The sequence below is a fragment of the Pseudomassariella vexata genome (assembly GCF_002105095.1).
Source record: "Pseudomassariella vexata strain CBS 129021 chromosome Unknown BCR38scaffold_4, whole genome shotgun sequence".
In the NCBI taxonomy this organism is placed as follows: domain Eukaryota; kingdom Fungi; phylum Ascomycota; class Sordariomycetes; order Amphisphaeriales; family Pseudomassariaceae; genus Pseudomassariella; species Pseudomassariella vexata.
Genome location: NW_024467959.1, coordinates 2,282,176 through 2,308,795, shown reverse-complemented (window position 1 = coordinate 2,308,795; position 26,620 = coordinate 2,282,176). Strand labels below are relative to the sequence as shown.

The 26,620-nt window shown below is 49.6% G+C and overlaps 6 protein-coding genes across 6 annotated transcripts; 4 read left to right on the top strand and 2 right to left on the bottom strand.

Moving 5' to 3' along the window:
- Positions 1–808: 808 nt before the first annotated feature.
- On the top strand, positions 809–1,732 carry BCR38DRAFT_338084 (S-adenosyl-L-methionine-dependent methyltransferase; the record flags this gene model as incomplete). The annotated part of the gene is made up of 1 exon (XM_040855586.1): positions 809–1,732. One exon carries the CDS (start codon positions 809–811, stop codon positions 1,730–1,732), a length of 924 nt encoding a protein of 307 aa, XP_040718225.1.
- A 674-nt stretch (positions 1,733–2,406) lies between these two features.
- On the top strand, positions 2,407–3,175 carry BCR38DRAFT_472964 (uncharacterized protein; the record flags this gene model as incomplete). Its single annotated transcript, XM_040862926.1, has 4 exons — positions 2,407–2,490; positions 2,526–2,690; positions 2,859–2,922; positions 3,003–3,175. 4 exons carry the CDS (start codon positions 2,407–2,409, stop codon positions 3,173–3,175), a joined length of 486 nt encoding a protein of 161 aa, XP_040718224.1.
- Positions 3,176–4,775: 1,600 nt separating this feature from the next.
- Positions 4,776–6,451, bottom strand: BCR38DRAFT_456312 (uncharacterized protein; the record flags this gene model as incomplete). Its single annotated transcript, XM_040861903.1, has 2 exons — positions 4,776–6,087; positions 6,144–6,451. The coding sequence occupies 2 exons, from the start codon at positions 6,449–6,451 to the stop codon at positions 4,776–4,778; spliced, it is 1,620 nt and encodes a 539-aa protein (XP_040718223.1).
- A 231-nt stretch (positions 6,452–6,682) lies between these two features.
- On the top strand, positions 6,683–7,753 carry BCR38DRAFT_160616 (uncharacterized protein). Its single transcript, XM_040853776.1, has 2 exons — positions 6,683–7,206; positions 7,269–7,753. Exons 1-2 carry the CDS (start codon positions 6,898–6,900, stop codon positions 7,527–7,529), a joined length of 570 nt encoding a protein of 189 aa, XP_040718222.1. The 5' UTR covers positions 6,683–6,897; the 3' UTR covers positions 7,530–7,753.
- Positions 7,754–20,222: 12,469 nt separating this feature from the next.
- On the top strand, positions 20,223–22,755 carry BCR38DRAFT_510821 (ferric reductase; the record flags this gene model as incomplete). The annotated part of the gene is made up of 6 exons (XM_040865020.1): positions 20,223–20,759; positions 20,823–21,073; positions 21,140–21,260; positions 21,320–21,571; positions 21,604–21,723; positions 21,780–22,755. The coding sequence occupies exons 1-6, from the start codon at positions 20,641–20,643 to the stop codon at positions 22,753–22,755; spliced, it is 1,839 nt and encodes a 612-aa protein (XP_040718221.1). The 5' UTR covers positions 20,223–20,640.
- A 721-nt stretch (positions 22,756–23,476) lies between these two features.
- On the bottom strand, positions 23,477–23,979 carry BCR38DRAFT_456310 (Ctr copper transporter; the record flags this gene model as incomplete). Its single annotated transcript, XM_040861902.1, has 2 exons — positions 23,477–23,588; positions 23,660–23,979. The coding sequence occupies 2 exons, from the start codon at positions 23,977–23,979 to the stop codon at positions 23,477–23,479; spliced, it is 432 nt and encodes a 143-aa protein (XP_040718220.1).
- Positions 23,980–26,620: the final 2,641 nt, after the last annotated feature.

Below are 26,620 nucleotides of genomic sequence, written 5' to 3'. Positions count from 1 at the left end.
ACTCACTTTGTGGTTTCGATTTATATGTGAACCCTGGCCCGTCAAAACATCAAAAGCACTGGGGCAGTCTTCCTGATTGTCTTGCCCCTTGATTATTATTGTAACCCAGAAACCACCACCACTGATTTGAGTCATGTAGGCAACTTCCTCTGTTGATTGCTATTGCCCATATTGCGCTCCAAACGACAACGTCAACTTCATATCTTCATAATGTACTACAAGTCAGCTAGGAAACAGACTATCCATCATCTGAGACGAAAAGGGGTATACGCTCACAAGAAACCGAAGCCCAACAGCATCCCCACTTAATGAAGATATATCATATATGACAGGGGTTCCGCAGCGAGGCATTATACGTGGACACAATGCACCCCAATAGGCAAAATACCCGACAGGCAGGCCGGCCTCTTGATTTGCGGATACCGGTTGACGGGAAAAGTCACCGGTGCGTAGAAGCGGGGTTACACACTAGATTTGTGTATTTTCAAACCGAAGCTCGAGGTATTTAACGTCGCCAAACCCTCGATATCGTATTACTGTGAGTTTAGGCTACTTCACCACTTCACCACCCCTTGCAGGACCATATGTTTGTATACAGGCCCAGGCCTAGTAACCCCCCGTTGATTTTTCCTCATATTATTCTAGTGGCTCGATTTTCTCCTCCACTCTTCATCCCCCAAACAGCTCACTCGGCAAAAATACTATGAACGAAGAAGACTGGATAAAGAAAGGCTTCGCTTCGGAATCCCTGGCCAAGGAGAACCTCGCTACACAAACCTTCTCTTCCCCCTCCAATGATCCCCCACGTATGAAATCTGGCGACTCAGTTGTCGAGCCTGACTCCATACTTGCCCCCGACGGACGCTTCTACCACGGCTACAAAGATGGGAAGTACTTCCTGCCCAACGATGCTGACGAGCAAGATCGGCTCGACTTCCAACACGCGGGCGTGATGCTGCTGCTCGATGGCCGGCTGGCCTGCGCCCCTGTCCGCCAACCGCGGCACGTCATGGACGTAGCGACGGGGACGGGGATATGGGCTTTGGAATTTGCGAGGCAGAACCCGGGGTCTCATGTCATTGGAACGGATCTGAGTAGAATCCAGCCGGACTTGGAGGCCACGGTGCCGAATTGCGAGTTCATCAAGGAGGACGCCGAGGAGGAGTGGATGTATGAGCATAAGTTTGATTATGTGCACCTGCGGTTTGTGGGCAGTTGTTTTCATAGCCATCGAACGGTTTTGAGGCACGCCTTTGATAATATGAACCCGGGAGGGTGGATCGAGTACCAAGATAGCTTGCCGGAGCTGTACCGTCTGGGCGGGAGTGCGGAGGGCTCAGCGGTGAAGAAGTGGTGCGATTTGATGGTGCGAGGTGCTGCGACTATGGGGAGGGACTTGCTCGTGCCTATGCACTACAATAACTGGTTGATTGAGACCGGGTTCGTCGATGTCCATGAGGAAATGATTCCCGCGCCGTTTAACACGTGGCCGGCAGACCCGAAGCTCAAGGAGGTCGGGAAGTATAGCTCACTCAACTGGAGGACCGGGGTTCTCGCTTCCACACGGAGGATTGTCATGACCACGGGGGACATATCTCCAAGTGAGCTTGACCTGTTGGCCAAGGAAGTCAAGGCCGAGATTTTGGACGAAAAGAACCAGATGTTCGCCCCATTTTTCGTTGTTTACGGACGGAAGCCGTTTGATGGCGAGATAGAGAAGTCATCGACATGATGGCCGGTCAGAGAATCAACGATAGATTCGATTTCATTTCTTCGTGGTGTCAAACATTCCAAATTGAGCGATGACGCACCAGAAAGTCTCTGTGAGGCCACAGCCCAGCCAACCTTTCGTCCCATGGCCCAACTCCAAACAATGTACTCAAAACTCTACGGTGAAAATTGTACGGTGCGCAACCATCCTCACGCCCGTGACCGATCATGACGACGAAAGATTGAAAATAGTGGTAATATACTCGATCCGCGTGGCAAAGCTCGAACTGCTAGACGCTATCGACTCCGGATCTTCGCTTCCCGAGGACGAAGTGCCGTCATCGTCACCAACATCGTTATCAGCAGCGGCGTCATTAGCAGCAGCTGCGTCATCAGAATCGCCAGTCTCGCCAGTTTCTTGGTCTGGATTCGTCCTTCGCCTTGTATGCTAAATTCTCATATTTATTCGGCTCTTGATCCGACGTGTTTCAGATGGTATCGTCGTCAACGTCATCATCCGAAGCTACAGAGCTACCAGAATCATCAGCCACATCCGGCTCGATGCTCCCTGGCTGGGGCAACCTTCTCTTGAGGTTGTTCAGATGCTGAAAGTTCAATCCCACTGTCAACAAACAGTGTTCGGTAGCCCTTCGTGACACCAAGCGACATTGGAGCGATACTTGCTTGCCAGTTTCCATGGCCCTTTACGACTACTGGGTTTCTCAGATGGGGACTGAGCAGCTTCTGCCAATTCTCGATGGTAGCCAAGTTGTGGGGAGGGTCAGTTTCTACAGTCAGACTGCTTCCCACCTCAGTCAGTTCTTCGGTTGATGATTATCAGTGCGGGCGACCTCAATGCGCCCAATCTATCGACGTCGCCCAACGAATTAACACTGTTAAATGCCGAGACTACCGCCTCCAAAATAGGCACCCTGTGCAACGCGCTTATGGGTATCGAGATCGATGTCCTGCACGAATCGGTAAACATGGGATGTAGCGATGTGCTCCTAAAACAGTCTCCCAGCCATCGAAGGCATGGTGATTCCCAACTCCCCATACAGTGATATCTAGTTGCCTCGGGAAGGCGAATTCCAGAATCGCATACCGCGTCGTGTTGATGACAACTCTGAAACGAACGGCCCGGATAGAGTTGCCCTCGATCATACGAAGCACATTCCTTCTACGTAGCAGGGATCGAATCGGCTTGGGCGGGTATGTCCATGTCGTAAATTGGCCACTTAGCGTGAATTGAAACGAACGTCCCAAACACTTAACTACATATTCCTCATCAGGTCAAACGTCAACGAATGGAGTCGCTGCGCTTCCCCTGTTTTACGTAGTCCTCCGGAGTCTTCTGTCCATAGAATATGATTTCCTTGCGAGCCCCATATTTTGGAAGCAGTATGAAGAAGTCGGAAGAGTTTGGAAATCGAGATCTCAGGTCACACAGTCAACGATCGACTGATATGTGGATGGACGAGATTTTATCTCCTTCACCGAGGAGATAAAAAAAGCCAGGGTGATCATCCTAAAATGAGAACACTCAGAGCGACTGGAAGAAATCACCCCCAAGCTCGGAAATGTAGGCATGATGAAACCCGAACCACACATGCCTAAGCATATACACTGTGTACACGTCTTTTGACCCTCGAAGTCACTGCAATAAAGAGCAAGCGCAGCGTTGATTGGCTCAGGCCGACATCTGGGCCAAGCCTAGCCGTGATGGTGCCTCAACAATTGCAGTGACAAGCTTGGTAGAGGACTAGGCCGACTCCACCGTAAACTCTTCTATCATCTGCCATTTCGCGATTGGGGCAACAATTGTGACTGGGACAAATTCCATGTAAGTAAAACTGCTGCAGTCGGATGGTGTTGTGGAACAGATAGCCGAGACGTCGGGCTGTGGCGTGAACCTGTCCATCCTCAGTCAGCAGCTGAGCGCTTTGCAAGCGCGAAGCCGGGTTCCTTGTATTTAGTGGATGCGAAGACTCGAATCAAAGAGAAGTCGAGGTTGGCATTGGCTACAGCAAGTATGGTCTCCTACGTTGCCGTGGCCAGCGAGGCGTGTATTTTCCCGATGGTATTCATTTCCTTTTGTGCAGTTCAAAGCTAAGCAACCACAAGGCGAAGACGCCGCACAATGAGGCCCCCCTGCAGAGTCAATGGCGAGAGTGGCCAGACTTCAGCTCAGCTGATGCGGTATGAAGTCGGCGGGAGATGGGCTCTAGTAGAAAGTATAAGCGACGATGATTAGCAATGTTTCCAGCAACAAGTGCTAGGAATGACGAGATTTCTCCACAGATGGCCACAAGAGAAGGCCGGACAAGACCCGGGGTCTACCCAGGCATCACCACTCCTAGCCCCAATGCATTTTGGTTAAACAGGCCGGTGGCCCAGATCCTGGCAGCACCGCATAAGGAGTCCTGACATGACTGGTTCATCAACATGCAGAACTTACAACCCTGGGTCCGGGGATGTGGATTCGGCTCGTGGCTGTCTTTTGAAGGCGGATTTTGTGAAATTCATCCTACTGCGATACAGATCTAGATCAATCTGACTGTGACGAGCCAAATCCCCGGTCCGGTACATGTTCCAAGCGCCATCATTCGCTTGCGAACTTAGAAGTCTACAACGAGAGTTCCCGAAAGGCCACAGCGTACAGTAGCCTACGTCGGCTGGCACCGCATAGTGCTGATGTCCAAGCCCGCAAATTCTTAATATTGAGACGACGTGAGTGAATAAGACGTTAGAATCAGCATGAATAACGCGAAACTGTAAAGTAACGTCGCAATACGTCGGGACGCACGGGTCAGATTGCTTTACAATCGCTGGAGTTGAGTAAAGAGGTGAGCGTAGGAAGCGTCTCACACATCAAAGTCACAATCACCAATTCGCAGGAGGAAGAATTTTAAAATGATTGAAGGTCATGGTCGCATGTAGTGTTACAAGATCACGGTTGCCAGACCCAGTGTGCAACCCTAAAGATGCAACCACGATAACGCCTGCCAGACATGTTCTCCTATTCGTTGACCGCCCCATCCGTGAACACCCGTTGTTGCCCCTTTCTAATAGCCAAGCCTGAGGCGCTTGCTACCTTTGTCGGCGTCCATTTCTCGCTTCCTTTTGGGCGCCGCCAATAATATACTGTTCTGGTTGGTTTGGTTTTCTGTAGAGACGCTTAATGATGCGGGTCGAACCGCGGGGGCCGGCTGTCGGGAGACTATAGTCGCCTCCCTTGTTGCCTCGTGCATTTTCCGTTCTTCGACTCGGATTGCCCACAGGAGCGTGAGCAATACCTCACGCGACGGTAAGCTGGCGCCGTCAGGCCACAATAGCGGGCCACGGTCTTGATCACCCTTGATACCCGGGGATCCATCTGCCGGCCCCTCGACCCGATCATCGCGTCCCTCAGATACCAACCGCAAGAACCCCATCGTCGCATCCTTGAGAGGACGCGCCAGGTTGGGGCTGCTGGTTAATAGTTTCTGAAGAGATTTGATTCTCAGAGTCAAAGAGGCCGTAGCTGGGCTCGAGCTCGTGGGCCATCGAGACGTTTCCTGCCATCGCGCCTGGAGCTGCGCCGGCATTATCGTCACTAAGGAACTGATTGATGTCGAAATACGGTGGTTCGGCGGAAGCGTCACCATCCAGATGATTGTACTCGTAATTGAGGGGGTCGCTGTTAGGGCTAAATTGTGCTTCAGCGATCCAGCTATCAGCTTCAGCGGGTCCCGGCATGCCGAAAGAAGCGTCGAAAAAGCTGTCAAAAGAAGCTGGAGCTGCAGATAGAGCGCCAGCGCCGGTTGCGACCTCTTCTGCGAGGCGGTCCACGACTGCGGCACCTCCACCGACTGACACTGCAGGTCGCACAACATCGCTGCTGGATGTTGTGTCATGTCGGTGGATGTGGACGCCGATGTGTTGGGCTTCACGGGGGCAACCGTCGCCGAGGATGTAATAGGCATAACCTTGACATCAGGGATGGGGGTGAGTTCCGGAGACAGCGACGCGGGATCGACGGTTGGTGCCTGCTCTGGTATGAGGATGAAGTCGTTCATCATGCCGCTCTTAGACTCGGGGTTGGATTGGGAGCCGAAAAGGGGCTGTGATAATGTGATAGGGGTGGGCTGAAGGGCATCCAAGGGTGATGAGCCTCTGGCAGAACCTGACGATCGTCGGAAGCGGTTAAGCTCGTCCATCAGCATCAAGTTCTGCTCCTGCTGGTGAAGCAAGAGATCCTCAAGCTCCTTGTTGCGCTTCTCTAATGCCTCGACCTCTTGTCGCTTTCGCTCGCGCGAAGACTGTGCTGCTCGTCGATTTCGGAGGACACGCTCGACTCGGCGCTGCTCCTTCTCGTCTTCTGTCTTGGCCCGCTTTCTATACTGGGATTAGTCGTGTGTTAAGGGAGTGCTGCCGATAGGGCCATGTCTTACCTTGGAGGTAGGTTGGTCTTGGGCTCTGGGAGGACTTGGCCCCACGACTTGCGCTTCTTTGTCTTCTTCTCCGAGCCCTCGGGTGCCGGTGTGCCGTTATCGTCGCCCGCCGGCGAGTTGATGCCGTCCTCACTGAATGATCGAGGGGTCATGACGCTTTCCATTGGGTTCATGGTGTTGGCGGCCGACGAAGACTCGAATAGTGGATACATGTCCCCGCCGGGAGTCGAAACGAACGACTCGGCGGGCGACTCCTCGAACTTGACTTGTGGAGTCGACATCGAGGTCTTGTTGTCCCAGGACGTCATCTTGGAGACGTGTTGAATGAGCCTTAGGTAGGAGGACTTGTCGGTTTACTGCAACAAGGCAATGCAGGTGGATAGTAGCCCTGCTCGTTTGTGTTGCGGGAAGCCGAGGCGGTGGTATGCCGAGTAGAAGAGGTGCCGTCCTATTTCCTCGCTACAAATACAGTAGTTGGAACATCACCTTTGCCGACGCATGACTCCCATGTGGAAATGATTGAGTTACCTGATGAGTCAAGGTTCAGGCAGCAGGAATTGGGAAAGGACAGAGTGTCTTCTTAGGTGGACGTAGTCTGGTTGTGCTTGCTGGCTTCATCGAAACAGGCTGTGGGATGTGCGAAGCCACGTCTCTTTATCTTGACACGGTTTCCTCAAGTCCGACTTTCTGGCTGCCTGGAATGTAAGGTTTCCAAAGGTAGGCCAACGGAGGGTCGCACTGATTGGCGGATCTGATGGGAGGACGGACCAAGCCCCTGAGTTCCGCCATCCATCCCTGCCATCCTCGACTCGCAATCCCTTCCGTGCCACCCTGGAACAGAGACAAGACAACTCCACTCTCCCTCTGCACCACGAGTCTTGGACTCTGGGCTCTGCTGGTGGTGTACCTGAGATCTACCAGGCTGCAACAGCTGCGCCCGGGCTGGTGGCGATGTTTTGACTGGCTGCTTCCACGGCCTGCGAAGCTACACTATTACCCTTCAGTTTTATTATTAGCACCCGTCAGATCCATCTGTCAGCACGCCATCACCGTACGTGTGTGTGTACGCAGCACTAGTGCGCCGAACCCGATCGCACGAAAACAGCCGGCTAATTGCATTTACAGCCCCTATTAACGAGGAATGCAATCCCAAATACCGCCATCACACTCGAAAATTCGTCAAGGCGCGTCAAGACGCCGTCCAGCATGCAAAATCTCGTTAGTGCAATTGGATGGCATATCACTGCATGCAGCTTTGGCCATCCAAAAGTTGAAGCAACCACATGTGCTCCAAACTGTGCGAGTCTGTGCAAACTATTGTCAAACCCAAGGTTTTGCCTGCAACGATTCCGGACTTGTTGGCATTTCTCGCATGGGAACCCTTGACAGAATGCAAACCCTTATTACGGAACGTGGACGTGGACGCACTATATTCGCAATCCATTGTGTGGGGGGGACCTTTGACAGCCTGTAAATCGTGCTACCGCCACTGTTGAGGATCTCCACTTCCCTGTTGTTGTCGACGACAATTTGATGGGTTTGGGGGCTTGCTACTGTCATCATGTCGGGATACCACTCGCGCATGCCCACGAGCGGTACATGTCCAGACTTCAGGGGCACTTTCGAGGCGGAACACCTGCGATGCATCGTCAAACTCACATCCAAGCCTCCCAACCTTTCGTCGCAAACCCTGGAAAGAGATCGTCAAATTGCGCCATACACGGCCGTCTTCGCGCCGCAATTAGGCGTACAACATGGAACAGCCTTATCCTCAGTTCCTTCAGCCTATCTATAGCCGTCGGCGTGTAAGGTCTATTCTCGTCATCTTATCTTGATGACATTCAGACGACGTCGAAACTTGGCGATCATGCTCCAGCTCGCCCGCCCAGGGTGCTTATGCAAGCCAACGGCGGACTATGAGCTCAGCTGCCGGATGCTGCCTAGTCGATACCATTGTTCAGTTGCTCTTTGGGTAAGTCGCTGACACTGCAATCGAAATTAAACGAACGCCGCAGGATAGGAGACAAGGACACCGATTGACCAGTTGCCGGTACGGGAAGTTCAACTCAGTGGCGAATACCTGTTTATCTTTCACGGAGCCCATTTCAACGGCAGTCTGTTGCCATATTGAAGACAATCAAACATTCAATATCCCTCTTGCTCTCCCCCTTGATTGACATAACCAACTTGATTTCCTTGGACCAAGAAGGGTGGCTGGAATTTTCTTCGGTCTCACTCACGCTGCATCAGCCCAGCCCGCTGACTTGCATCAGCCATCGAAACATGTAATTCGTACCAACCCGAGCTCAAACGAGCTGACGATGGTGCGATAAGCCGGTACGACTCCAGAAGATACCCGGAAGGATCTACCTTCTTGTCCGGCTAAGCGTCAGACAATAAACGCAACGGAATACACAAAAAGTTCTGGAAAGATCCACCGCCGATGGACAGACTGACTCGACGGTTGAAACATTCATCCACCTTTTGCCTCTCCTTCCGCTCCATATTGACACGATATAGTGCCACAAAAAAGGAACGAATGGAGTGAAGCCGGAAAGTCGGGAGGACATACGCAGCTTCCCCGCAAGTGGCAAGTCCCGCCATCCCAATCCATGGACTTTCCGGCCCCGTATCATTGGATCGCTACCGTTCGAACTGAACAATGCAATCCAATTTTTCAGCAGAGGATCTGGAGGCAATTAATACAGTTGTAGAACCAAACCCATGCCAGCTTCGTATGTTGAACTGCTACACCAATGTGGTCAAGTGCTTCCAAATTTGACGGACGCCCACCCCCATCGCGTTGCCGGATATTTGGAAGCTTCGAATTGATGTTGTTCTACGTTGTTCTACAATTTCCAAAGTTCGCGTTATCTCGTTCATCCCTGCCCCTAGCTTGTTAGCAGAGGGTCTTACGAAACCCTTTGTGTCAGGAGTGACAGGTTCCAGAACCCGAGAACCTTGAGTACCCTCATGATTCGACCCGCTTTGGCCGACAAGAAGCAAATTCGTTCGTCGGCTTCACCACATCCTGGGGGTGATCCCCTGCGCACGGACAACTTTAAGGTCTGATCAGCACCTTTTCCCACCGTTTTGAAGTCGTCGACTCGTCATTCAGGGGTTTCTTCTCCGGGAGTTGCAATTGCAGTCGCCCTCCACAAACATTCGCCGTTTGCCATTGTTCTGGTCATGTTGGTTTTACATTGAGACTTTTCACTACTCATGGCTGAGTTTATGCCAAGAGAAAGATTCGATAGTTAGATCGGTATCGACATTTTGGACGGAGGACTCCTCGAGGGCTTCCCTGCGAAGTTTCAACGACCCCAAACTCTGATACCCTGACACGATTTGCATAACGTCAGGTAGGCGAGCCGATTATATGTGATGACATGATCATGGCCGATGTGGGCCTTGTCATAATTCCTTTGGCTTTATGCTAGTGGCAGACAAGCCCTTCAAGATCTCGTCAGACTAGTCAGAGCTTCGCGAGCTGTCAGATATCGCAAATTGAGACGATGTCAAAGTCTAAAATCAAGGTTGGCGTCTAGTGCTACACGGCGCTTCGTTGTTGACCTGGCACATTCCGAGACCTACTATGCTAACAGAGTTCGCGACTTTCATCAGACATCAGATTGATAGGCACTGTTTTATTTACGTCCTGTCAGCTCAATCGGGTCAGGTGCAGGGCTTTTATGTGCCGTCTGGCGGTACCTTTCCAACTATATTGTGGTCATGAGGCTATGGTGGTTGAACGTAGTCGAAAACGCCATACAACCTATCAGCCATGCCAACTCCTTAGCTTCCAGTTCTACCAATCGAACGGCATGGGTAAAGATGGCCTATACACGCCTCAACCAGATTCCTGACATAAAACGTGCTCAATTCATAAGGTTATTTGCTGGCTCCTCATGCCCCATCCCGCAACTCATGGACGTCGGATGGTGCAGGCCTGATGTCGTCTACAGCCTTGGCACAAGGTATTGCAATGCTCCAACTGGCGTCCCCCTTCCCAGGTAACGATATTATTGAGATATTAAGACTCGGAACGGTGAGCAAAATCAGTGGCAGACTGGAGCAAACTGTCAGACCTTATAACTACCAAAAATACCTCATTCTACAACGAGTGGGTCCCTCGTCTTTTGACGGTCAATTTGGTCCAACACAAACCAGTGCGGGTTTACGTCGTATGTTGACCTTGCCCAGGGGCTTCGTCGCGTCATTGATCCGAGTTGTCGAGTGTGCTCATTCACCACAGGAACTCGTTCTCAATTGTCATGTCCGACGAGGTGAATGAGTCGGAGAGGCAGGCACCAAGCATACCAAGCATACCAAGCATAACCGGAGTCGAGAATAACCCATTACCGATCCGGACCCCGTGGTAGCTAACCGAGTTGCACTCCATGTAGAGCTCACCGACTAGTTCGAAAGCGGTAAGAGTCTTATCAAGTCCGGGTAGTGGTAGAGACATGTGAGGGATGGGGTCTTGCCTGGATACTCTGGTTTCTCGGTAGTATGAATCGCCGCTTGGTCTTGCGAGAGTCCGATGGGACCAAAATCTATCTCACCGTATGTTCACGCTTTTGGCAAGCGCATAGGCCACTATATATTATCTAGTTAACCGTTGTGCCGGCGTGTTATCCGACAAATATATGCTTTATTGACTCATGTTACATACAGGTGGGACTGCCATGTTCCCCGTCTTCCTGATTTCCCTTCCTCCCACCTCCAGAGAGATGCCAATCCTTCAGGGTGAAATATACGTATTCGGTAGATCCTCGAGATAACCACTGGGTAGACGTAACCAAATCCAGCTGGGCACTTGTGGCAGTATGTTGAGAGAATTTGTAAGTGTTGGGGGCTCCAGGCACACCGCCTGTGTGTTAGGTGCGGCGCTTGGGCCAATTGCCCCTTCCGTAGCTGCAGCCTTTGGGACTTGGTCCCATCATCATCATCACCAATACAACCCTCTTGCCTGTATTGCCAACAGTAGGATCAGTGGGCAGTTCCCCAATCACATTACATCCTGAACTAATGGTTCAATGAAGATACTTCAACTCAGTTCGATGCCAGAGGTTAGACCATGGCAACTGTGAAATTTGATGACCGGCAGTTCGACATATTCTATCGGAAAGGAAATGATATTAAACTCGCATGCTCCTTTGGAGCCACCTCATTTGTCTCACTGGTCATTTTGTGGACATCATGACAAGCAAGAGCTCGTCTCCCATGAGCGTGTATCCACCACGAACGTGTTGACTCGCATGCACAACCGATTCTTGCTGGCTAGTGCTCCGCGAATATCTCATCAAGTATTGAGCCTCTGGATCCGTAGCCACCCGATCCCGATGGTGCCCAACGTCCTCCATTGTGCTGGCATGCGTCGAGAAAATTGTGGAGAGATTACACTTGTAGTGTTCATTAAAATAGTCACGCTAATTGTTCCCTACTTTACGGCCCTCGAAAGGGATACCAGTGTCTAACACCGGTCTCTTATGGTCGCTGATATACAACAACATATAAAAAATTGCAAACTGGGATTCCAGGCCATGTTGAATGCCACATATCAAGATGTGGATAATACAGGCAAAAGCGCTGTATGGTGATGATGATGAGACTGACTCCCAGGAATCTGCAACTACGAAAAGGTTATCTATAGGAAGCACAAGCGCTGCATCCAGCACACGGCTGGTGAGCCTGGGGCATACAACACGAGACGAAATATTCGACGGACTTTGCGTGGGTAGCAATATTAATCAGAAGTGAGACAGCGGCAAGGCTGTGTGTAAAATGTTCCACATTGGAAATATATCTAGTTAATTCCTCGAAGGTCTTACACCGTAGAGAATGATAAGTACCGATCTCTGATTTCCAATAGTAGAGAATACTGATAATCATAACGGAGTGGTTTGAATATGGAATATGTGTTTGTGTCCGTAGAAATGTCCAATATGGCACTCAGACGTTTGATTGCTATTGACCTTATTATGTGCAAATAGTGTTGTGTTGAACTGAAGTGGTCTCTGTCTAGGAAAAAAAGGCCTAGTGCGAAGGTAGCCGTAAGGGTCTGAGGTACAGAATGATGTGCCTCTTAGCTGCCTATGTTTGAAGGGCTGGTCATCTGAGCATATCAGGGACACTAATACATTAGAGGTTTTGTTATTGAAGATCTAACCATAATCAAATACTATGTTAGACGTCTTAATGAAGCCTTATTATACCATTTGCAGCTAGTCATACAAACACCGCCAATGGCACTATAATTGCGGTATAATCGCGTGTTAAGTCGCCTATTACTATCATCTGAGGAGGTTGCCTTTCGCAGAGCATACGGTATAGTCACTGGTAGAGGAAATTCATGTGGAGGAACAATCTAACGACTGACCCAAGAGAAAATCCAACACACCAATAAACGCTGTGATGACAATCAAGGGTCGGACCAACTTCAACAACATCACTATCCCCCCTTGGATGGTGTTGGACCTTCAAGGCTATTACACCAAAACTACCAGTCTTGGAAGGAAATATATACCACACAAGTCCTGCCTGTGGGACGGGCATCGTTCACTTCTTGGAGGACTCTCCAGAGATCATGACCTTTTCAATACAAGACCATTTGCCCACAATCCAATAGTTGGTTGGCGATCAAATTGGTAAGCAAGGCGCTGGTGATGTTGACCAACCAGTGATCCTGGTGAGGTTAGGTGAGGTTGGTGACTTTTTGGTTAGATTTACTTCCAAGATATGAAACTATTGTTAACCTCACCGGCGCTGTCCCCCGGGAACATGCTGGCGGAGTTGGCTATAGCCTCGTCCGGTTCATCTAGCCAGTTATTTTTCATAGCTCTTCCAGCCGTCAGGGCTCCAAGCAGAGTATCTAGCCGGCTTATCAAGCCTGCTCTGTACTAACTTCGTAGTGTCTGGCACATGCCTATGATACCGACGTCAAGGCTTGGCCGCTATAAAGTGCCTATTCTACCGCCAGATGAAAATAACCGCTCACATTCATTTCCTTCTGAATATTATGGCCATAGGCCCACGCTCATGATAAGACGGCCTTACCGCGTTCAGAGAAAGTGAAGCCACGGAAACACTGGAAAAAGTGCTCTTGAGCCTCCGGGAGTATCAGAGTAGCCTCAGCCGTCAGCCGAGGCCTGGCGAGATGGCGATGCCACTGGAGTCGGCTTTCTAGGGGCAATTAGATCCTCCATAGCATAAGGGCAGCGGCTTAAGCGTTAGAGTTGAAAGTACCAGACATTTTGCAGAGATTGGCGAGCTAACAAGTCTTACAGGGGTCCTATAGGGCTGGTAGGAACCTCTAGGACCTTCAAATTACCTAAAAGTACGACTGTCAGGGACCCCTAGCACAGTCAAAATAGCTACTTGAGCCTTAGTAACCATAAACCAATCAGGTTGCTTAACCAGGGCCTCCGGTGAGGTTAGCATTGGCAACCAAAATCCGGAGAATGGTGAGGGTATTGGTGTATATACACGCCAACCCTAGTTCACCAGGTTGACATGGCGAGGTTGTTCCGACCGTTTATGAAAATACATGAGTACCTCGCAATCATGCACTAGCCACACTGCCTTTGCCCTCCTGGTTTAACTGGGGTAGCGCAAACAGGTGTCGGACTTCCGACTCTTCAACCACCTTAATACTGACGTAACCTCTCGCAAGTTGAAACCTCGGTAGGGTTAGACCTTCATTGACAAATTCTCTTTTGAGTTAGCATCGGGGCAAGCTTGACAATGTTCGAAGCGCTTTTTCCCGTTCTCCGGTACGTTAGTCCAAGCTGGATTGGCTTGGAAGAGCAACTTCAGAACATTACAGCTATGTCTGTTTATTATGCCAGCTGTTCATTAACTCTTTCTTATATCATCTAGTAATCTCAAACTAAGTTATATCTTCTGCATTACTTGAAAAAGGCTCGGATTGTATCTTGTTTTCGATAGGACAACGGGAGATTTAAACTCCTCTCTCTTTCTCACGTTGAAATCTTACGCTGTGACTGTTCTAAGAGGACTTGCGATAGTTATTGCAGCTTTCATTATGTTATACGATAGTTCTGGATATGGTTCATATGGAGCTGTATCTTGAATTGACTCTTCAACGGATCTTAGGTGATGCCATTCTTGGTTCTCAAACACAGCTCCTATTTCACTCTTCCTTACTCTCTACTTCGGAAAATTTAAGTGCGCTACTCTGGGTCTTTTCAAATGCTGCAAATTGAATTATCATTCAAGCACGTCAGTTTATAGCTATAAAACGTACTGGGTCGCGCTTACCTCTAGCACATCACTCGCTGGATGTAAAATAAGCCTTACTGTATCCACTGGAGCGCAAGGTTGATAGCTGAAATTGTGCCTTATTGAGGGCTTGCATTAGGACCGACGCTACCCAAAGCATATAGGGCATAGACACGATACAGAGTGTAGTTTTAGGTCTAATTCAAAAGAGACTATAGCGCACTTACTTCTCTACTGTAAGCTATGGAGTAGAGAAAGACAGGTTCTAAAAAAAGGTACCTATAGGGTTTATCATTGATCCAAGAAGTAATTTTTACTACTAAGCTAGGTCGGGAAGTCACTATTAGCTACTATTGGACCTTCAAGGCTACTACACCAAGACGGCCAGTCTTGCAAGGACATATGGCCACGTACCATACGTTATGGGCTAATATGACAACCACCCGTCGAACCACACAAGTCCTGCCTGTGGGACCGGCATCGTTCATTTCTGTCTATATAAGGCCCTTACGGCCGCCGTTCACTTCATTCAGGACTCTCCAGAGATCATGACATCTTCAATTCAAGACCATTTGCCCACAATCCAATAGTTATGACCCCGGAATAACCGCACCGGCTCTATCTTGACCATCTTCTACGGATTCAGCAATTCTGACGTCGCTGCCGTCCCTCCACCATTACAGCAGTCAGCTACTTGAAGCCATCGATAACTATGCCCTCTCAAAACCCGATGTTCGAAGCAGTGTTCCTGAAGTCCAAGAAGGACTGGCATCTGTGGATACTAGTGGCCGAACTCACTGCTGGCCACCAGCTATGGCAAATTATCGATCCATCCAACCCCACGCCCACGGCCATGCCAAAGAAACCAACTTATCCGCATCCAAGTACCTTCAATAAGGACGCCACAGACCTTTCGGACCTGACGGACCTCGAATACACTAATTGGCAACAACATTATTACCAATATCGTGAGGAACTTGCCGAATTCAAAGCTCTTCAAGAGAAAGCCGACAAATTTGCCGTCTGGTTCTTCAGTACTATCAGCCCTGAACGATACCCCATCTTTCGCACTAAGAAAACGTTAACAGACAAGATGAAGGCTATCAAGGGCTACTTCAACCCAGAATCCCAAGCCCACAAGATGGCTATGGAGGCTGCCTAATTGAGGGCCTGTAGGCCAGCCCAGAAGCAGAATGCAGCCAAATAGGCCGATGCTTGGTGGTGTCAGGGTACAGCTAGGCCGAAGGCGATAGTACAGAGTGGAGGGGAGTAATGGGCGTCCCTCCTGCGTAGCACCGGGTGGTCACTGGCGATCACGGGTAGTCTCAGGTAGGGGTGCCCACAATGGTTCATTGATCTCTACCCTCTCTATCTTCTTCCCGGACACCTGCCCCTTACATAGATAGCTAGAGCGCGGAGTCGGAGCCGTAGAGCACTAGTTCCTCCGATTGTTCCGTATACCAAGACTTCCATATTAGGTCATGACTCGCACGTCCCTACACCGGGGCCTGTAGCATTCAGTTCTCTGACAGGTGGGCGGCCTACATCAACGCCTTCGAAGCGGGCTGTGAAGTAGTTCAAGGCAAGCACCCTCAGTACAGCTTCGTCAAAGGAATACGACCAGCTGCCCCATAATTCAACTCCACATAGGAGCATCAACATCTTGCCAGTCGAGAGGACATGCTACGGTAGACACGACCTCCGAGGCCTTCCAACAACACTTGGACTTCAACACCGATGATACCAGTAGCGTATCCAGGGCTACCTTTGCAGAAGCCCAAATGTCTCTGCGGCCGGAAACACTTGTGGCAGGAGTGCCACCACCTTATCCTAATCAAACCGGCCAACTGGACCACTAGGATGAGTGTCTAGAAGACTGTGGAATCCAACTACGCCAAGTTGCTACAGCATCTCAAGGCCAAAGTCCATGCTATTCGCAATGGCATCTTCGGTCAAGATAAACCCAATGACCAGAGGCTAGCGTTAGCTGGTACGTCAGCAGTCTAGAACCCAGCCGCTCTCAACTCCACGTTGACCGCAGACTCCATCCCAGCTATTCGTTGGAGAATTTGGTCATTTACAACACTGGAGCTAACGTCCACGTAATCAATAGTGACGCAAATCTCACAAATCGGCGACCGGCTATAGAGTCTGACGTACTACTGGCCGGTGGGACGAAGTTGGATATCGTGCTCTGGGGAGATGCCAGAATTCGAATCCATAGGTGGGTCTCATTCCTCAAGAATACTCCGTACCCTTCCTTGACAAGGTCATAATAACCAGAGACGTCAAATTCGATAAAGACGTCTTTTACAAGCCACGTGGCGCACTGGTACCTGGGCCAGCTCATTCAAGGGCTACAGATTCCAGAACCTGTAACAGGCTTCGCTGAGGGGATGAGAGGAGGGCCTGAAGAAGAGGATGAAGTAATCCTAGACGAAATTATCTGGCAAAGACCCCAGAGGCCGAAATTACACCACAGCTGGCATCTCCAGCACCCAGTATCTCTGAAAAAGATATCCAATGGGCCCCAATTGCGGCAGAACAGACCCCTCAACCGCAACCGCCGACCACTCAGGCCAAGTTACGTATCCTCCGGCTACCGGTCGTGAATCCAGGGACTTAAATGCCTTAGATCCAGGACCAATCGGAGTACTGCAGGAATTAGATCGTGAGAGCTTCTCGATGCCAGAGATTATGCCTACCAGCTACTTTGCCTTTTCCGTCGCCTATTATCATAAGGGTCTACATCGCAGAGACACCCCCCTCCCCCAAGGAACTGGGAGGAAATGATGAGACATCCTCTAAGGGACTACTGGCTGGAAGCTATCAACACATAATTCCACAGCGTCAACGAAGTATCACGGGAAAGAAAGCCACTTGCCGAGGTGGCAGGACAGTTCAGCATCCCTCTGATGTGGGTGTTCACGTACAAATTCGATAAAACCGGTTACTTAGTACGGTATAAGGCTCGTCTAGTTGTGAAAGGCGACTTACAGCCGAGCTCATCTCCCAGTACGTACGCCAGCACACTGGCCGGACGATCTTTCCGTACGCTTATGGCAATTGCAGCTAAATTCGACCTGTAAATGCGCCAGTTAGATGCAATAAACGCATTTATCACGAAGATCAGCAGGCGCTTCAGGATGAAGGATTTAGGGGACTTCAAATGGTTCCTTGGCATACAAGTGGCCAGGTACAGGGCTACTCGGCGCCTGTGGCTGTCACAGAGGTCATATATTGACAAATTGGTCCAACAGTACCAAATTCAGACGGTCGGTAGCTTTCCAGAAGTGCCCAGGAATCCCTACTAAGAGTTGAAGCCTTTGACGGCGAGGCTAGCGAAGATACTAGACGACTGTATCAGGAAGGTCGGTAGCGTACTGTACGCGATAACCTAACGACCTGACGTGGCAGAGGCCGTCTGCAGACTGGCTTAATTCAGTCAGAATCCTGGTCCATAGCACCAAGCCTTTATCGACCAAGTGAAAATCCGGTACCTATCTGGCACGAAGGATCTTGTGATCGAATACAGAGGGTCCTGCGGCAAGATTCCAGACAAGGACCAACCCCCCAATCTCATAGTGTCTAGTGATGCGTCCTTTGGCGATCACACTGACCGGAAGTCTACTATGGGATTCGTCATTCAGCTCTTCGGTGGCCCGATAGCCTAGCGATCCAGCAAACAAGATATAGTAGTCACCTCAAATGCGGAGGCCGAACTTAAGGGGGTGGCGGCTACCGTTAAGGAAGCTATAGCACTTGAGAGACAACTTCCCCAATTGAGAGTCGATCTGGATGAATGGTTAACAATTGAGATTGAAAAAAAACAGACTATTCGGCTTATTGTGGAAGAAACGGCAAAATTGCAGACCAAGCTAAGGCACATCGACATTCACAACCACTGGCTACGCTAGGAATACCAGAGAGACACTATGGACTTGACTCACCGGAAGTCAGCCGAAGTTGCCGCTGATGGACTCACCAAGGCCTTAAGGCCCCAGCAGCACAATGATTCCTTCAGATGCTAAATATGGTGCCGAATATGGTGCCGTCGCCAGTGGAGATACGGCCACGGCCACGGCCACGGTTACGACTTTCTGATCACTTAAAGAATAAAAAAGGACACTATCAATAAGTCCCAGACACAATTCTTTTGAAATTGTTTCTCGAATTTCCCTTATATTTTGCTCTTTCTCCCAGATTGTATAGCAGCAGTATAGGTTAAAGGAGAAACAACAAATCACTTTCTAAACCTTGAAAACTCTTTTTCGTATGGGGTCGACGCATAGGGTGCGGCCCTAAGGGGGTGTGTCGGACCTTCAAGGCTACTACACCAAGACTGCCAGTCTTGGAAGGACATATGGCCACGTACCGTACGTTATGGGCTAAGATGACCACCACCCATCGAACCATACAAGTCCTGCCTGTATAAGGCCCTTACGGCCGCCGTTCACTTCCTTCAGGACTCTGCAGAGATCATGACACCATCAATACAAGACCATTTGCCCACAATGCAATAGCTAACCCTATGGAACAAAAATTGCTACTAGGGAGTGTATCTGAAACAGTAGCAACCTAGAACGTCGGTAACTTGGGACTGGAACAGATAAGGAAACCTAGAATTTATGAGCACAAAACAATACAAGAGTAAGGGGCTATCCTATAAGGTGACTTCCTTAAGCTCCCTAGAAAGCAGCCTAGGTGTTAAGGGTTGTATTTCGTAGATTGAAGGCTTATTACGTCACTGTCTTCATAAGCCGCAGGCTTGCGTAGAACAGTATACTGAACGGAGGACAGAAACAGACCGATGTTATGCGTGGAGACCCAATACTCTACGCTATAAGTAGCAGCCATCCTGACCAGGGAAACTACAGCATTTGATTAGAAGTGTTGGCTTATCAAGACATAAGTATTTACACTATATTTTCCGGCTGCGAATGTTTTAACCTATTGCACGTGTCATCATGACATGAATTTCCGTAGATGCAAGAACTTATCACAACCAAGACAAATTACGCGTTCCAAGTAGCTACGAAATTCTTTTAACACTCGTGGCTACTTGTGCCTAACCAGGCCTTCATATTCGAATAGTGGTGCCTGAAGCCTTTGCGTCGTGTGGGAGAAGGTCGACAAGAAAAAACGAAGATGAGGATCAAGATGCATAACCCATGTTTTCTTTTCTTTTTCTTTCCTTTTGTTTCTCTTTTTTCCGGTTGGCACATGATGCTTTCCAGGAACTCCAGACGTTGCACGTTCGGTTCTATCTCTTTTTGAGCATGTTTGTTCCCAGTAGCCAAACTGGATCAAACAATTTGCCAACTTTGCCAACTTCTCCGTCAATAAGACAAGCAGCTATCAAGCAGTTGAAGTAAGCATTTCGCGGCAAAATTGACAAAACAAGCGCAAATTTTAGAGCGACAGATCCGACCCCGCGATTACCGCTACCGTCTTTGCGACTACACGTATGTGCGCACGTTTGAGCAAATATATCAGCCCCCCAAATCACCATACCCTTTTTGCCGGGTCCATTCCGCATACCCAGGGTGGGGCGGTGAAACGGCCGAATAACCTTGTGCGAAGTACCATCACAGGCGAAGAAACATGCGAAAGTACTTCCTCATACTAACTTGTCGAACGGCCGAACCCACTATGCTGTTTCCCTGCAATCTGACCCGCGCTGGCGGAGGCCATACACCGAGGACAGCCACATTGGGTCCTCGTAGTAGGCATTAGTCAAAGCGACGGGACGTAATTCGCCCAGCAAGATGTGAACATGTACTAAAGAGCAAGTTGAGGCGTTCTTCCGAGATAACGCCTCATTTAAAGCAGGTGGTGAGATTACGGGAGAGAAAGCTTGTCATTGGGAATATACCCCGTTGTATGCGGTACTTACACAGCACTTGTGAGCAGAAGTGGTCCACTCGCCGCATCGCCAAAACCTGGCAGCCCAGCAATGACCCCTTCAGCGATCCTTTCACAGTGAGTAAGGAAGACTAAGCATTGAACATGATTCGACGGCACGCGTGAATTCTGGGTACGGGTGATGCGCCGCAAAGAGTGCACCCTAACTTAACGGGAAATGGGTGCAATCTAAAACCTTCTCTCAATGCCCAAAAGATCAGACGAGCTGCTCCCTCGGAGCGTGCGACAGCGTGTTTATTCTTTCCTCCAAACGACTTCAAAAGTCATCTAGGGGATCCGACCTTTGCACTTCTGTTTGGACACCAAGGTTATTGCCAAATCGAACAAGATGGATATGGAAATAGTGCGCTGGCTTGACCAGCCGGTCATGCTCCATTCGTCGCGGGCAGACACTTGCAAGCTAACGGCAGAGCAATGTGCCTATCGCATTGGATACTGGCGGTACTGGTTAGTCTTCGATCAAAGAAACACCGAAATACTTGTTCTTTAGTTTCTGACCCATTCGTCCAGGTATGAAGCAGATCATCGCTTCGCGCTGCCCACCGTCTACTTATTCATCGCCGCCATCGCCCTGTGTACCATCGCTTTCTGGAGTTTGAGGCTGGCACCTTCTGGACTTAGGAAACAGGCATGGTGGCAGAAACTGGTCAGCAGTGTTCGCTTTATCGCATATCGTCGTTACGAAGTAAAAGCTCTTCACACGGGTACATCTTCTGTGGCAGTAGTGGCATTGCTGATTATTGGTGCTGCGTTCTTTTTGGGTAAGTCCGTTTGAACTTGCTCATCAATGCTCTGAATGGCAGTATCTGACTGTATAATTCACACAGCAATGACCCTGGGCCCTTCGCCCTACTACTGGCCTAACACTCGCACCCTGAGTTACGGAAGCTCGCCGCCACTTGCTACAAGAACAGGTTGGATGGCACTAGCTTGCTTGCCCTTTCTAATGTGAGCATGCAATGTTTGAATGCGACATCGAAAGCTCTCAGCTTATACGATGAACACAGAATACTACCGACCAAGGCCAATATGATTGCTACCCTGACAGGCGTATCACACGAACGCCTGATCGTCTTCCACAACTGGGTTGGTTGGGCTATGTTCGCCCTGGCTCTCGTACACACCTTTCCATTCATCATCTTCCACATCTGGAAGGGTGACATGGTACTGCAATGGAACACCAGCGTGGTTTACTGGACGGGTGTTGCTGCTATTATTCCACAGGCGTATCTTCAAGTCATGTCTCTTCCTTGGATCAGGTAAGTTTATCCTTGACAAGGGATGACTGCAGTACTGAATCAACCTGCGACAGGAACCGATACTATGAGTTTTTCAAGGCCACGCACTACTTTGCCGCGATCCTATTTGTTGTGTTCTTTTTCTTGCACTGTGACTTCCGCTTGACCTCGTGGTAATTCTACACTGCTGACTACCTTCAAGACTTCAAGCGAGGCTGACATGAAGCAGGGACTACTTCATCGCAACCGGAGTTCTCTACACCCTATCGTTCCTGTACTCCCAGATCAGAACATACTTCGAGTTTGGGGTCTCGCACCGCGCCAGTTTCGCCTTGGTGTCTGACCTAGTCATGAAGATCACCGTCCCCATCGACACGACATGGCAGCCGGGCCAGCACTTCTTCCTCCGGTTCCTGACTCTGGGACCCCACGCGCTTACGGCGCATCCCTTCACCATCTGCAGCGTGCCCAGCTTGAAAAGAAACGCGGAGAAGTCTAAACTCGTATTCTACGTTTCTCCCAGGGGAGGTATGACGGGCCGCCTGGCAAGTCTCGCGGCGCAGCAACCCAACTTCAGCGTACCTGTTCTGCTAGATGGGCCATATGGTGGGCTCAAAACCAAGCCGCTCCATAGCTACGACCACAGTCTCGTGATAGCTTGTGGTGCTGGCTCTGCTCTATCTGTCGGCCTGGTCATGGACACGTTGCTGCACCTATATCGAACGCCGAAATCTGACGAAGAGGGCACACGGCATCAAATGCAAGTCGTCATCGCCACGCGAGATCGCCAGTTTACCGAATGGTACGAGGAAGCTTTGACGGAGTTCATGGAAGAAAACGGCATCTCTTGGGACGCGAACTCCATCCAGATAATGGTGTACCTCACAGCTGTTTATGGACCGCAAGCGATAAATTCATCCGATGAGTTGGACGCGCGGGCCGAGAAGGGGCTGGTGGAAAATACTGGCCCCCCCACGAGCACCTCCGGGCGTATCCCTTTCAAAATTGTGTGTGGACGACCAGACATCTCGGCTATTGTTAGGGAGAGCACGCTTAGGCCCGGAGTGTCGGTTGGAATAGCCACTTGTGGTCCGGCGGCGGTATTGAAGGACACGCAGAATGCAGCTGCGGATGCGCAATTGAGGATACTGAGCTCTGAGGCGGGAGCGCGGGAAGTTTATTTGCATTCCGAAGTTTTTACGTAAGTTTCCTCTTTTTCTGTTACATATAATCGCGATGCTGACTTCATCTGTTCTAGATGGTAATCGGTCGGCGAAGGAAATCTTCGGGGGTATGTTGGATTGGCAACAAGCTATGGTTTATTCATTTTCGAGGACGGAGGCGTATATGCCTGAAGATATGCATGATATTTACGTGCTGGGCGAAATAATTACTAGTTAGCAAATTTGATTATAGATATCCAGTACCACTATTCGAGTCCACTCTGGTTTTGTACTTGATCAGAACGACGATGTTCGTGAGAACATATGCTAGTTACGCAGCGTCGACCGAATTCCTGATGCCAAGCTTATGCAGATCGATTTTTACATCATGAATCAAAATGAAGTTCAAATTGCAAATTCATGTGAGCAGTCAATGGCATGTTGCTGCCCAGACATCGAAAATCGTCCTCGACGACGACAGCCTCCGAGTCCCAGCACTCGTCCGACAGCAGTTATGCAAGAACAATCAGATGGTCTTGATGGGGATACCATCCCATGAATTTACAGGTGTTTATGCGCTAAAAGTGAATGAGCTCGAGGAAATTCAAACCCCATTCAACTGACACAGAACAAAATGACCGAAGGCATCTGGTGTCGTTGATAACCCCCATTCATGCAAGAATGCTATACGCAAGATGTAATCCTCACCGGTAAATCTCACAACACAGAAGTCTCTTATGCCTCATAGTTCAACCGCCAATCGTCAATGATGATGATCGACGCCGCTGAACCTGCCGCAGACAAATGTCCCCAAAAATATACCACCCAGCACCGAGAGAAAATATCCGACGTTCAACGTCATGACGGCCAACATACTAATACATAATAAGTCAGACACGTTCCAACAAGTCCTCATGAGGTCATCGCAAAACAGTGTTCAACTTACAGCAAATACGCCACGCCTCCAACTAAAACCTCAAACACGGCCCTCGAACTCTCTGTCGCCACCCGAAACGGATGACTACTCCAAGTTGCCTTCATCCTCGTTCCAACCGACTCTTTATCACCATACTCATCGCTCAAAGGCAGGCGGTCGGGGGCAGGCCTCGAACTTGCCGGAAATAACACGCACCGCAGCGCGAGCAGCACCTGGTGTACGAAAGACAGGACAATGAGGAAGATGCATGTCCCCGCGTAGGCACCGGTGCTGGAGGGAGTCCACCCCATTGCGAAAAGGGGCGTCGTGACGGATTGGAAGAAAACCATGGCCATCTCGGCCGCGGTCATGGACATTGTTGAAGAGGAGGAAGAGGAGGAGGAGGACATGTCCATGGTGCTGGTAGACATTGCGCTGCTGCTTGTTGGAGTCATGCCTGACATTCCTGACATCGTCATGGTTGACATATCCATCTTGAATATCTGACCGAGTACTCAACAATTTTCAGACGTATAGGAAGAGGAGATGGTTAGAGACTGTATGTTCAAATCGCTTGAATCTGAAAGAAAGACCTATTTGTTGATTGTGGTAAGGCTGCATCCACTTAAAGAGCAAATCGTCAGCTTTCAGGCCCAGTATTCTCCATTCTGTAGTCTCACTGGACCGTTTCGGGATCCACGCCCGCCTGTACAGGCACCCATGCGGCTTACCTGCTTAGATGTACTCAACTAAGTACCTCGACTTGCAATGAACTCCCCCACTACCTCAGGTTCCAGTAACCTGGGCCCGGCCGTACCTGTTTCACCTTTTTGCGCTCACAAGCAGCAGAGGTGAGCAAGAATCTGGGATTCGAATCCCTGGATCTACATATGTACGGATAGGATCATCATTGAACGAGTAGAGGTTAGGCACCGGATGTGAGACAATGCGCGAATAAAGGTTGGTTCCTCCCAGGACTGACAATTTTAGGTTTGTAGCACAATACATAGGTAAGATGAGAAAATGGGAAGAACCCAGTTAGATCTGGACGACTCCCCGGATATGTGGCAGCTACGTCGTAGTCGGGCCCGACCCATCGGAGTGGGCCAACGGCGTTGGGAAAACTTGACAAAAACTTGCTCATATTGTCTCGCCCTAGCGTGGGGCCTGCATCCACTAACACACAATGAACGGACTGGGATATGCTATCTGTGATAGTTCACGACGATCAGTCGCATTATTGCCATGGGGAACAATACTGAATTATGAGAAGGATTGCGCCAATTGAAATATTTACCCTAATCTCATCGTCTTGAGATGACATGCTTCATCTATCTTAGACTTCGAGCCTGCTGGGCATTTCTTGAAGGATACAATCGCTTTGGCATGACCGACTTCCTTCAACTTCCTAAAAACTCTGATGACACTGCTCTGCGACATGGGAGGAAGACGCATACGGGTGACATGGTTGCCCTTATGATTTCAGATCTCCCATCATTTGCCGAGTATTTAACGTCAACCAGTGGTGTAAGTCATTTGTTGCAAACGACGGCGCCAGGAACCAATAACAAGAGTGACTGTATTTCCATCTTGGTCATTAGTGTCCGTTCAGCTGCTATTGATGTTTAACATTTATCATTGCGCCTGGCATATTGTGAGTGCCTGATGCAGTTCTTAAGAGGATCCCTTCCCAAGAAAGTCCAGGGCGGGAAGTGAAGAATTAGCTCAGCGCGAAATATTTCATGAAGAGACCGAGACACATTTGCGGCTTTGAGGCAAGAAAGTGATTTATATTATGCTTAATTCTTTTTTGCTTTCGAGGATTATTGTTTCCATCACCTCGGTACCAAGGCGACTGAAGGGTGCCCCCTAGCTAATCTGGTCAAGTTCCCCCAAGCACCTTTGTACGACCAATACAACACTCCAAACGCGATTGCACACAGTAAAAGCCTCCATACTTTATTCTTCTCGTTCCTCCTCTGTCCACTTCCCAAGGCCGGAGGCCGCCCATGTCCATCTGGCAATGCTATAGAAACGCCATTTCCGTTATGACAGGCAATGGGCGCCGTGCTCCCATTGCTTAACGCCAAATCTAGCCTGATACCCAGGAACTGGTTACTGTTGTTGACTCCCCTGTCATAAGGCGAACTGGTCCTTCAACCACCCACCCTTCCGCAAGTGGTGCCAATGGAAATGTATCAATTTTCTGACCCTTGTACATTAGCGCAGAACGCATTCCCTGACGTGTCCCGGAAAAAAGAACTCACCACTTTGGCGCCGCCATCTTGGGAGACTGAATGCATCGACCTCTGCAGCGATATCCACAATCGTGTGCATGAATATTTCCGGTGTGGAGCCTACCCATAGGGGTGAGATGACTACAATATAAACGAGTAGTGCATCCAAAGCGACTCTTCTGCAAAGAAAGTGATCCCTGAGGCCTAGGCGACCCGCATCATGATCACTGCGTTGTAGGTGTGGAGGCTACGATTTGGGATGTCCTTCCAAGAGGATGACGACCCTCGTCCCTGGACTGTCGACGGTTTAACACTTCTCTTTCGCTCGCAGGTGAATCTATTATATAAAATAGCCATCGAAGAAGGCTTTGGTTCCCCACGTTCTGGATGACACAGCCTCCCCTCACATCCTGCATGACAATTGTGATCATGCCAATTATTGGCTTGGAGGTCGAAAAACACGCAGTATACGGCTGAGCCAACTTTTCTGCCGAATAAGCAACCGTTGATGGCTTTAAGTTCGAGGAGGGTGACTTGAATCACGCAGCACCCCCTCAATGTATCGATACAGAAATCTGAAACTAAATATTATTATTAAATACGCCGTAGGCTCGAAGCCCCCGGTACCTCTACAAGTGCTCCCGTATGTCAAACCGTGCCCTAATGGCTGGACTAAATACATACGCTGCTACGTAGGTTCGCTCTATTAGCGACTGCGTTGCGTCCACCACAATACTATGTTAGTTCTCACCCT

Bases quoted from the DNA above. Each gene is read 5' to 3' on its own strand.
- BCR38DRAFT_160616 (XM_040853776.1), top strand. From the start codon at position 6,898: ATGGGAGGACGGACCAAGCCCCTGAGTTCCGCCATCCATCCCTGCCAT. The intron at 7,207-7,268 runs GTACGCAGCACT...TTGCATTTACAG, and splicing joins CCATCACCGTACGTGTGTGT to CCCCTATTAACGAGGAATGC.